This window comes from Phaethon aethereus (assembly GCF_964289735.1).
Source record: "Phaethon aethereus genome assembly, chromosome: 6".
Taxonomy (NCBI): Eukaryota; Metazoa; Chordata; class Aves; order Phaethontiformes; family Phaethontidae; genus Phaethon; species Phaethon aethereus.
The window spans coordinates 15,690,275-15,702,779 of record NC_138580.1 but is presented as its reverse complement, the minus strand read 5'-3'; the positions used below and the strand labels follow the sequence as shown (position 1 = coordinate 15,702,779).

Genomic DNA, 12,505 nt, shown 5'->3' with positions numbered 1-12,505 from the left:
ATTATTTTGTGCAATGACAAATAGTTTCCTGGTAATGCAATAACAATTTAAAGTACCTGGAATGATAAAATGGAAAATATATTTGAAAGGCACAAAATAGCAGTGAGAAAAACCCCAGTGGTAAATGACTGCTTGTTATGGGTCATTTTATATAACCTCATGGTGCATCTATGTAAAAAAACTTTTATCAGAACCCAGGTTTCACACTCCTTTCTCCATAAAGATTAATCCTGTTCTAAAAAGTGGTCTCCCCACTATATGAAACCTTGGTGCAAACCACACCTCAAACATTGTGGGTCACTTCTGATGAAAAAATACTAGAGCTAGTGAAGGTTCAAGAAGGGCAACTAAAAGGACTACAAAAGCACTGGATGAATGCAGAACTGATTCACCACATCCTGTAATACCAGAGCTCAGTGCACAGAGTAAGACATTAGTTTAAAACACCTTAAAACCAATGTAGTTCTGTACACAGCAAGCAGGAAACTCCTGGAACTTGCTTTCCTAGAAGTCTGCAGAAGCAGACAACATAATAAAGCTCAAAAAGCGATTAGACAAATTTGTGAAAATCAGATCCATAGTGGATACTAAAAGGGATAGGCAATGGCATAAACTCTAATGCCCTTAACAGAGCAACTATGGGTGATGGGAATGTTTGAGTGATGGGCTGAAGACATCCAGACTTGTGTACTCACCCTAAGCTGCATCTCTCCAGCTGCCGCTATTGGAGGCAGGACCCTGGGCTAGAGCTATCAGTGGCCTGACCCTGCAGGACATTTCTTAGCATCTTATGCTCTGACATCACTGGAGATCTCATCTGGAACTAAAGAGGGAGCCTGCACAAAGAGCTATAGCAACACATAGGCATAGATAAAATAGCACTGAACTGTCTCAGTAGCAGAATTAAGTCTAAAATGAAGTCTAAACCCAGAAATTGGGACATGCTCCCTGCTGTCAAGTAGCACTACATCTTTTCCCCCAGTAAAGCAGGAACAAAATGCAAATGCAGTGGTTCACAGAGGAGAGCAGATAGCTGTCTGGAATAAGAGGCCACAGACCTGGGGACAGCATGTGGTGCAGCTTGGCACTAAGCCACAAGTCTAGCTAGGAGGCAGAGGGGAGAAGAAGAGTGGGAAACCTGGGTGCAAGTCGTATAGAACCATAGAATCTTTGAGTTGAAAGGGACATTTAAAGGTCATCTAGTCCAACCACCCAGGGACATCTTCAACTAGATCAGGTTGCTCAGAGCTCCATACAACCTGACCTTGAAGGTTTCCAGGGATGAGGCATCTACCACCTCTCTGGGAAACCTGTGCCAGTGTTTCACCACCCTCATTGTGAAAAAATTCTTCCTTATATCTAGTTGAAATCTGCCCTCTTTTAGTTTAAAACCATTACCCCTTGTCTTATCACAACAGGCCCTGCTAAAAAGTCTGTCCCCATCCTTCTTGGAAGCCCCCTTTAAGTACTGAAAGCCTGCAATAAGGTCTCCCTGGAGCCTTCTCTTCTCCAGGCTGAACAACCCCAACTCTCTCAGCCTGTCCTCATAGGAGAGCTGTTCCATCCCTCTAATCATTTTTGTGGCCTCCTCTGGACCCTCTCCAACAGGTCCATGTCTTTGCTGTGCTACGGACTCCAGAGCAGGATGCAGTACTTCAGGTGGGGTCTCACCAGGGCAGAGTAGAGGGGCAGAATCACCTCCCTTGACCTGCTGGCCACGCTTGTTTTGATGCAGCCCAGGATACGGTTGGCCTTCTGGGCTACAAGCACACATTGCCGGCTCATGTCCAGCTTTTCATCCACCAGTACCCCAAGTCCTTCTTGGCAGGGCTGCTCTCCATCTCTTCTGTACTGATGCCAGGGGTTGTCTGGACCCAGGTGCAGGACTCTGCACTTGGCCTTATTGAACCTCATGATGTTCACACGGGCCCATTCCTTGAGCTTGTCCAGGTCCCTCTGGATGGCACCCTGTCCCTCAGGCGTATAATTTAATACACAGACTTGACAGATCTTAAGAAAGACAGGGAGAAAGTTCAGGGAAGAGGTGTGTAGTTTAGAATGGATGTTTGAAACCAAAGTTTGAGGTGACACGGTGTGGGAATTCTACTGGAAAGAGAAAAATATGGAAGAAGGCAGGAAAATACCACCACCTAAGGACATTCCTATTTCTTTGATTTTGCTTTAGGACTGATCTTTTCTCAGTCCCTGCCTACACAAATATGCTATGAATTTGAGAGACTGTCAGCAAAGTATTTTGAAGCAAGCTGTCCTGCCACTGATACAGCTGTCACTGTGTTAAGTCCTTGATATGGTGGATTTGAGGCAGCTTCTCAAATGTTAAGCCTTTGAGTACACCCACTGCTTCTAGAAAACTGAGCAAATTAAGCCAGAGCTGAAGGTTTGTTCGGTTAAAATGTTTACATATCTTCAAATGTTTTGTACGTTAACAGTTTAATTAAACGTGCATGTGCACTCGTGTACCTATCCTTGTACGCATACCCTTCTCCTAGGTGTTACCTGAGATGATCCACAAAGAAAAGAAATCAGACACCCAGGGGCGTAAATTTCTTTTCAAATTCCCAGAATATGGACAGCTAATTTAGAGGTAGCCCAAGCTTCCTGCCCATACCCTCCTCTCCTGCTATCTTGTCTTGGTCTGTGCTTCTAAGGGTGAGGTGGTGGTAAAGTCTACAATCTTTTGCTAAGAGGGTGGATGACTTTCTTAATTAATGCCAACTGTCAGATTTGCTCCTGTTATGTGGGTGTCTCTCCAACGCACATGGAGAATTCACAAGAGACTTCTAATTACTGGTCATAAATTGTAAGTTTCATTTGCCAGCATCATGAGAAAGCCAGCTATTCCTCTGATGAACAGACATCTATTCTGATGTTCACAAACCTCCTGAAAATCTATCTGATGGCAGAGATGTACAAAAACGTAGTTCAGGGCAATTTAATTTTAGTTTTCAAAGACATGCTTGCAGCTAAGCCATAGTATGACAGTGAGAACTGATAAGGCTGTTCCAGACAGCAGGAGGTTGAGATGAGTAAACTCCTTTGCCAACTGCCAGATTGCATGTCTGACACATTGCAGATGTAAATCCAAGTAACTCAATGAGGAGACTACACTGAATCACACCCGCTGGGGATGTGCCTGTGTCTTCAGGGCAAGAGGCAGTAGGAGGAGAAGACAGAAAAATTCCTTGATATAAACTGGAACAATTTTATGCAAACTAGTAGCCTGCTCTGGTTCCTCTCTGAGGCAGCCCAGAGTGCCATGCTTGTCCCTTTGCCCAGGCACATGATTAGTTTTCTTTTTTTTTCCTCAACTTTGACAAGCTGTGAAAGCCAAAGTTCCTACATAACAGCATGCATCTTTGCTGGAGAGTAGTGTTATGAATGCAAAAGGAAAAAGAAAACTTCTTATCGCTTTTCTATGAAACATGATAGTGTTTAGATCCTGCAGACAAGCATTTGGGGTTTTGGTGCTACCAGCTGAGATATCCTAATCATATGTTCCATCTCCTTGGAAAAAAAAAGAACAAAACCTAAAACTCCAGGAAGCTCAGAAATGGATTAGATTCCTTGCAGGAAGGGGAACTGTTATAGCTCTTTCAACATCAGATATACCTCTGGGACATGTCCTTCCATCAAGCATTCACTGCTGGGCTCAGTCCAGAGGTATTAATGAGTGGTGATATTCAGTAGGTTGGATTAGGTCATGCAGTGTTTCCTGCTGGCCTAAGAATGCAGCACTGTAATCAACAGATGTACATTTGTATACTGACTTCTGAAGGAAGATTTGAAGTGTGGTTCATTGACCATAATTACACATTACAATACCCTTACAACACAGAGAGAACACAGTCCTTCAGGCATCCAAAAGCCTAGGCTGAATCAAGAAAAAATCTCAAGAGTTTTGATTTTTGTTCTGTTGCTCTGACCCCAAATCAAACTCCCTTCAGCTACTTTTGGGCAAAAACACCACAGATGAGAACCTTCTGCAGCAAGTCCAGCAAAACACCCTAGGGTTATTCACACTTGTAGTTTATCTTCAAGTTTAGAAATGGAAATTCTTTAAAACTTAGGACTCTTGAAGACACCTATAGTATTCATCACCACTGGGTCTCTTCTATAATACAGCAGCAGTTCAAAATGAATATCAATTAATAGGGTGATTTAAGGCCTTTGGGGGAAAAATGCCTTTCTGCTATGTAAAAACACTTTATACTCAGCTAAGAACAAGTTGTTAGACATTCCTTGTAATTTCAAGAACTCAATTTATTTTTGAGCATGTTTCACATCTCGCCAAACTTACAGCCTTAGGCTGAGAAAGTTCAGGATGAAAAATTCAAAATGTAATTAAAAAGCATACAAAAGGAGGAAAAAAAGGTGTCTGCCACATGCACAGTACTGGATTTCTTTTTTTTCTGATTTATCTTTATATTTCTTATATATACATATCTTCATATTTATTTCTTTGTTTTATTTTTTTCTAGAGCTGTACTAAAGAGTTATAAGGCATGCAATTCTTGTGTGGTCTGCTGTCAGGACCACAGTGGCACTGCAGCAGCTGTGAGAGTGCAAGTCGGGTTGCTGGATGCTGTCCCTGCATCCTCTCCCTTGAGGACTCAGAGTCACAACTTTGGCCCTGGACAAGCAGAGAAGGAGCTGCCTGTCAGGAATAGTCTTAGCCAGTCTGCCAGTTGGTAGATAGCCTTAGCCCTGAAGCAGGATAGTTTATATGCTGTCAATTTAGACAAGATTATAACTTTTTTTTTTTTTTTAAACAAAGAAATGGGTTTGGAACCTTAGGACGTTTCCTTGGCTTCATAGAGGCACAATATACAAGAGGTATCCCAACATGCACTCACAGTGTACCTTTCTGCATGTGCAGGACCAACTACTTCACGGAGGTGTGTAAACACATGCAGACCTGCTCTAATATTGTGGCCTTCGTCCTTAAAAAATTATTTTGGAAATGCTGATTATATCTTCATAACATAACAAAGTGGTGTGCGATACAGAAGCCAGCAACACGGAAAGTATTTGTAAGACATTTGTTCCCCATCTTCGTGAGCCGTTATGCCTGCATTTTGTTTTCCCTTTGTACTCTATCCAGGATGCCGATATTAACATTTCACTCTTTAAAAGATGATTAGCAACACAATCAGTTCTTAGCTGGTAAATTCTCATGATAACAAACGACATAATTCACAGGTTTTAAAAATAAACTGGCTGTAAGGCATCTCATTACTGGATCCATATAATATTCAGTGTTACAGTAACTTTGCTGGAACCAGGCAGGTTCTTGATACATTAAGCAATGTATTTTTAACACAATGGGAACCCCCATTGCAAACTCCCCTTAAGGCTTTCCATGGGATTTCTTCTAACCTACTATCAAATTTAAGAGTTGCTAATAATCAAAGAATCACCAGGACCACACAGACATTACAAGTAACCAGACGAAAATTTGCAGACATTCAAAAGCCTGCCCTTAATGGCATTCAACTCTCTGGCTAAGCCAAGACAACGTCCCGACCCCAAGAGCGGCTCGAGCGGAAGGCTGCGTCCTGAGTAGCCACTGGAGGTTTGTTACACAGAGAGACACAAACCGATCGGACCCTCTGCTTTCTTGTTGCTGCTACATCAAGTCAGGGCAAAAATTTGTTCCCCTATCAGGAGGGGAAAATTAGTTTTGCCCCAGATACTGTACTACCAAGCACCTTAAGCACCATATTCGGGGCTGTGGGACTCAGAAGAGGGTACACCACTCCTCTCCAGAAACATCGTAAGAGTATGGATACTTTCTATCTCTGATATCCAGTTAAAATCTGTAGATGAATAAACACATCCATTTACCATCAGCTAAATACAGCTTTTGTGGTTTCTAAGTAGTACTTTCCACCGTAGAAGCTTTCAGAACCTTTGTACACATGAACTTAGAGTGGAAAACCCCCTGCAGAGCTCTGGCCCTCTTGCATCAGAGGACAGGCACTGCACAGTGGCACACAAGAAGGTGAAAGGCTTTTGGCTTCATTCTGTATTGCTACTACTCGCTTTGGGTTTTTTACCTCCTCGGTCACAGTGTGGCCTGTATCTGCTGTATAATCAATAAGAGTTAACAAGGCAAGATTTGGGATCGTGGCACTTACTTGGGGTGTTCAGGAGACGTGACTTTTTGCAGTGGTAGGCCGCCTCCTGCTCACAGTACTCTGCACCGTTTATCATGGCTTCCAGCTGTTCTGCGCTGCTGTTGTAGTTAAAGGACATGGTGTACGGCTTCTCCGGATCAGCTCCCTGGACTCTGGTTAGCCCCGTGCTGTTGTGCTGCACTGCAGTCCAGATCTTATCTTCTGTGAAATTAAACAGGATTGAATGGGCAAAAAACATGCAACGGGCAGGGAACAAAAAAACAATTGAAATCTAACGCTGTACTGCATTGGAGAGAGGATCAGCAGGACCCTGGGCTCTGAAACAGAACTCTGATGAAAACCTGTCACAGGTCAGTGTGGCCCACAGAGCTGTTTCTCCCTGAACCAGCTCGAGCAAACACCACAGAGCCTGCTGAGCAAGGGAGAAACTACAAGCTTCCTGGGAACCACAGGAGATTTTCAGCATCTTCTATTGCCAGGTATCTGAAGAAAGTTAGATACCTTTCAGATGGCTTTGGCCCTGAGAGAAAAGACATTAACGACATTGCTCATGGGGGTAACACTCATCTTTTGCAAACACAGCTGTACCCGAGAGCACAGCCCGCGCTGTTATAACAATAAATGGTAGTGGAGAACTGCGGCTGATAAGCTCGCACAAATTCACCACAAACAGAAACCACAAACTCTTGCCAGAAAGCGAAAACTGAGCATATGTTCTTACCGCCCAGTTGGAAGCCAGATCACTCATTTTACTCAGGTCTCAGATTTTTCTACATATAAGTTGAGTGATGCCTTGTTTGGATGATGCTACAGACCAACATATGATTTGGCATCTGTAGTTAACTGTAAACGTTGACGCTTTTCCATGCTGGAGAGCCCATTCTCATTTCCTTCATTCCATTTACCGCCAGAGCAAGGGATTTTTAGGTGACAGAAAGCACAATCGAGGCTTAAGCACAACCTGTACCATAACAACCCAGCTCGTGGCCAGCATTGGCGGTGGCACGACAGGGAGAACATCGCAATTAGCTTTAGTAGGGAGGCTGTTTCCTGGATGGTTCTGGTGAGACAGCGACAGGCAAGATAACAAGCACAGCCTGAACAGCCATTTTGCTGAGCTGACCCAGAGGAAAAGGCAAACTCTTTAATGAGGATCCGCAGGACTGAGCCCTGCACCTGCACGTGCTCCATCATGTTATTAAGAGTCACATGCAGTAAATTCCCTCTTTATCGAAGACCCTGCTTGCCCAAGAAGGACACAAGGCAAAAGTTTTTTTTTTTTTGGCTGACAGGGCAAAAATTTAACGAAGTAAATTTTAATAATTTGATGAGAGGAAGATTTCAATCTCACTTGCAGAAACCTATGGACAGCTATGGAGAAAGAGGCAGGATCTAGACAAGATATTTCTATTTTGTTATACATGTTTCAACAGAGAAACCCTGGATAACGCTGAACCAGATCTTTTCTAAATAGGTCTTAAAAACTGTGCATTTAGGCATTCAGATGGTTTTACCAGATTACCTGGTGTGAGCTCTTGCAGAGCACGAGCTTTCCAGTTACTCCCTGATACACTGGCATGACGAGCCCAGCAGCTCTGTGGCTACTGCAATGCCTCGCAGTTGAAGTATTTTTTGTTGAGCCACAAATATCCCACAGATTACTTCAACAGAACTCTAATAGGTGTATAAAAATCCTAAATGGACTATCTGTGCAAAGACACTCAGATGATTTAATGGATTGTCATTATGGAGGCACTCAGATGACAGGCAAGTAACAACAACCATCTGGAGACTATTTAAAGAGGTCTGTTCCAAGACCTGGCTCGAAGTTACAGAGAAATTACTCTCTCAGTAATGTATGGCATTAACTGTAAGGACAGTTTACGCTCAGCAAACTATACATTCACCCACAACACTCTCACAATTCCTGTGATGCTAGAGAGAAAGAGTTTGCTTATAGATCTGTAATTCTGTAGTTCTTATTGAGTTCAGGATGCTGCTTGTGGATCCTTTCAGTTGGAGCTCAAAGAAACACTTCTTCAATGTGTGATACACAAAATTTAGATTAAAATCACAATAAATATTACAAATTTATTGCTTGTAAAACTTGCCCCAGTGCTTGTAATCACAGTCAACACTGTAGCACAATACCCTGCACAGTCCTGCACATATATTGCTTCCAACACAATATAATTCAATAACACACATCTTGTACATCTGAAAGTTGTGATTCTTATCAGCCAGAGTCTCTCTGTTTTTTCTTTTGTTCTCTCAAGGATTGACATGAACAGAGTGGATTTTTCAAAAGCAGTTGAGGGTGAGCTAACTTTCCTCTCACTGAAGTTGGTAGAAGTTTAACCCCTGCTTTCACTGAAAAATCTACTAAAGAGACAAACATCAAGTTGCTGATACTGTAAGCACAATGGAAAACCAAAAGATGATGGAACAAACTGGTTGCTGAAATTCCAGATGGGCAGTCATAAGATCCTCCCCACTGAGTGTTATTAACATAATTTTGAGCAATTGTAATATAATCAGTGCTCAGTGCCATAACAGTGGCACCGGTGCTGCTCAGGAACTACAACCACCTAAGGCTAGAGTTTCAGAGTGGTTAACACTACTGTCCCTTCCAGGCTGTGTACTTGTACACCAGGAAAGGTGCTGTGTGGGTACCTGAAAAGCCAAAAGCATCAAGATCTAGTAATTTAGAAGCAATGAAGGATTACTAGGAAAAACTTATTAAAAGTAGCATAGCATAAAACAGTCTTCCCAAGAAGTGTTGGAAATGTAATTAATTGACATCTTTGAAATGAGGGAGGACAAGACATCAACAAACATACTGTTAGGGACAAGCACTCATTAACAAGTGTGTTGGACAGACAATGCGACAGGTCTTTCTCTTATTTTCCTCTGTGATTGCTCATTAATTTTCAATGGTCTTGTTACCATTACAGCTGCACCCAGCCGTCCCTCTGAGATCTGACCTTTGGCATTCAAGAACTGCTTTTCTCCAAAGGACCTTTCAGTAATGAGAAGCTACCCACAGATTTTTCATCCTCTAGTTTGTGAAGGGAAAGGAAAAACAAATCAAGTTTCGTTCTGTACTCATAGTAATTGTGATTTAGCAAGCACATTGGAACAGAGACTTAGAAAAAGTAAAAACAGAAGGGAAGAATTCCGGAGTTACATTTCAGCCGTTTCCTAATCTACATATGCCTGATCCGTTATTCTTATTGCTTTTACAGATCAGATCTGTGCTTTGCTGGTCACTTCAAAGATTCCCTGTATGCTCCATCTTTGAAGTAAAGGTAACCATCAGTACAGCTTCCCAAAAAATATATACATTTGGGTCGCTGATCTAGTGAAAGGAAAGTCACAGCCACCAGCAAGCGCACCTCTGGGACAGCAAAAGCTACCGCCATTCAAAAGTTTGTTTCTTTTCCCTAGGCACAGTTGGTATAGAAAGAGCAGAGAAACACATCCTCTGCTACCTTTTTTTATTTAAAAAAAAAAAAGGCAATGAAAGAGGTTTTACAAATGTGGAGTCTGAAAGTAAGTTTTCAGATTAGAAGGGCAGCCCAACACACTGCAGATGCAAGGAAAAGAACTTGCGACAACAAATGTTTGAGGAAGAAAAGGAAGAGAGATGTATTCAGCCATCTCAGCCACGCTTCTTTTTGCTTCCCAGGGAAAGAACAAATACTTCCATTTTAGAAAGAGGGATGTCAGGCATAGAGGGGCTAGGCAATGTGCACAAAGTCACATACAACCTGCTAGGACAATAAGGGATTTCAGTCACATCACAGTAAAAAAAAAAAAAAACCAAACCCAAACAAACAAAAAAAAACAAACAAGAAAGTTCCTTCTTTCAAAAGGACATCCCTTGGTTTACATGCAGCAAATGAGCCTGAAAATTGTTTAAACTTTAGTTTGCTTTGGACAGAGTGGGAGAGCTGATACTGCTCCATCCTGTGTCTCAGCTGACTGAGGGAGAAGTAACTAAGAGCTGAAGGGCAGTAAATTATTGAACCATTCCAAGACAATAGTAAGATCATGTGCACATTCTTCTGTAGATCAGAAAACCACATAAAAATAAACCCAACCTTTCTTCTGAAGACCCTCACCACTCAGGTTAACTCTTGGGCTTTATTCAAGTACCATTTTCTCCACCTCAAACCTGGCAGCATTTGGAAAAATATCATACTGTTTTCTCAAATTCACATGCACAAGTTTAGCTCGGGATGCTCCCAGAATACAGCTGTCTGCCTCAGAATAAGGTCAAGGAATTTTACCTTTACAGCTCTATCAGCATGTACTCTGAAGCCTACTGACAACAATCTAGGAGCTTTCAATTTCAGGGGTGCCCCAGGACCTATATAAGAAATGTAGCTGCAATTCGGACACGCACACATCAGAAAGCAGTGCAACAGCTCAGCTGCCGGCAACTTTGCTCCATGACTTGCATATGTCTTTGCAGAGGCCGACCTCTGCAGAGGTTATGCCTATGCCTATGGCTTTTGAAAATCAGGCTCCAAATGCTGTTCCTATTCCACAATATGAGGACTGTTTTTTTCAAAAAAACAAACCTCTATTCTTTATTCTATTTTTAGGCAGTGACACTGTAATCATACATGCAAACCAAGTTGCATGTCACCAGCTCCTCCTGACTATCCCCATATCTGGAAACTGCTAAACTAAGCAGATAAGGCGCTCTTCCTTTATTTCAACAAAGAAGTTATCATTACCTTTACTGTTCACACTATATGTTTTTTCCTGTTTACTCAATTTAATGAGCTCTCTCTGCACTTGTGAATTTGCAATGAGAATAAAAAAAGCTGTTCTCCAGGCAAAGGTCACTTTATTTTTTACCTTCTATTATTCCACTTTATTATTTTATTACTTTCACAGCTTGGTGGAATTTCAAACAACACACAAGCTGAAAATCATTCAAAACCCAGTAAGAGAGCGCAGCCACATCTTCTACTGTATAACCTGGAATAGTTAAATGCAGCCTTGAAAAGTAGATTTCCAAAATGCTTGTTAAATTATTCCATAATTCAAAGGTGACAATGTTTTAATTTCAGGGTAATGCTACAGCTTTACGACGTCACAGTTTTATTTAATGGTCCAATTTACTACGATATTGTACTGCCTGTATTTGGTTCTAAGTGACGTTTTTACAGCATGGGACTGCAATACATTCAGCATATTTTAGATCCTCTGTTTAGCCTCACCCATAGTTCTATCATCTTGCTGGAAGCCTCCAAGTTGCTTTTGATGGCACACAAATTAAATTGTGGGAAATTAGAGCAGCTGGAAAACTGGCTTTCAATGAATTCTGTATTGTCTAATTCTCATTTTTATTCTTCAACTTGAAATATCTCTGTGGAACACATTTCACCCATACAAACTGCATCACTCCTTTGTGATTTAGGAGGTTTGTCACAAAACAAGATTATTCAGACTGATTAAATTGCCAACAAGCCAAACATACGGTAAATGCTACATGAGAGAGAGAAAAATTGCTCTGAGAGCTCATATGATGCATTTGTTTCACGGTGCTCTACACTGAATGCCAAATATCATCCTGAAAGCTGCACCTATAACTACGGTAGTAACCTCACAAAAGGCAGACTTTCCTCCTTGAATACTGCACTGTTTTAAGCTGCAGCGGCACCTTAACCCAGCTGCTCTAACATACACTCCTCAAAGAATACGAAAAGACAATTTCTTATTGTAAACAGCTTTAACTCACTGACTCCAAGGAGGTGTTTTCTGCATCTCCTATGGAACTCACCCTTTTTTTTTTCCCTATCAACCTTTTTTTCCCTGCTGGTTTTGTGGTCGTCAGCCTCCTCCTCGTTTCCGATTCAGCCACCTCCAGCTAGTGCCGAAGCCGCGGTGCATTTCCATGGAAACAACTCCGGAGCGGTTCCCGTGCCCCACGCCCGGCGCACAGCCCGGCGGTCCTGGCAGGCTGCGGGCGCGCGTTCCTCGGGGATGCCCGCGCCTGGAACCGTTCCCGCTCTGCAAATCCCTCCCGGCAGTCGCTAGCCAGCACCAAGGACGCACGGGGATTGCGGGGACAAGCCCAGCTCCACCCACGCGCGGCCCTGGCAGAGAGAGCGGAGAGCTGGGTTCCCAACTCTCGTAGGCCCCAGGCATGAAGTGTCCTCACTCTGAGCCCACGGTTCGAGCCACCTCTGTGAGCAGAACCACCACGCCAGGCTGCTCTGATGGATGAGAACAAGGTATCTCTTCTATGACCCCTTGCCCCCTCATCGACCACATTGTGCTGAAGCCCAGAGATGGCAAACCGTTATCCTGCCAGCCTACTTCTTGACGCT

At 42.7% G+C, this 12,505-nt stretch overlaps 1 protein-coding gene across 1 annotated transcript in view; it reads right to left on the bottom strand.

Moving 5' to 3' along the window:
• Nucleotides 1-12,505, bottom strand: part of CNTNAP5 (contactin associated protein family member 5) — a gene marked incomplete at its 5' end in the record, with an annotated part of 301,416 nt that overhangs the window by 79,753 nt on the left and 209,158 nt on the right. Inside the window, one exon of the mRNA XM_082001654.1 lies at nucleotides 6,159-6,359. Coding sequence (XP_081857780.1) covers nucleotides 6,159-6,359 — 201 coding nt within the window. The remainder of the gene's footprint in view (nucleotides 1-6,158; nucleotides 6,360-12,505) is intronic.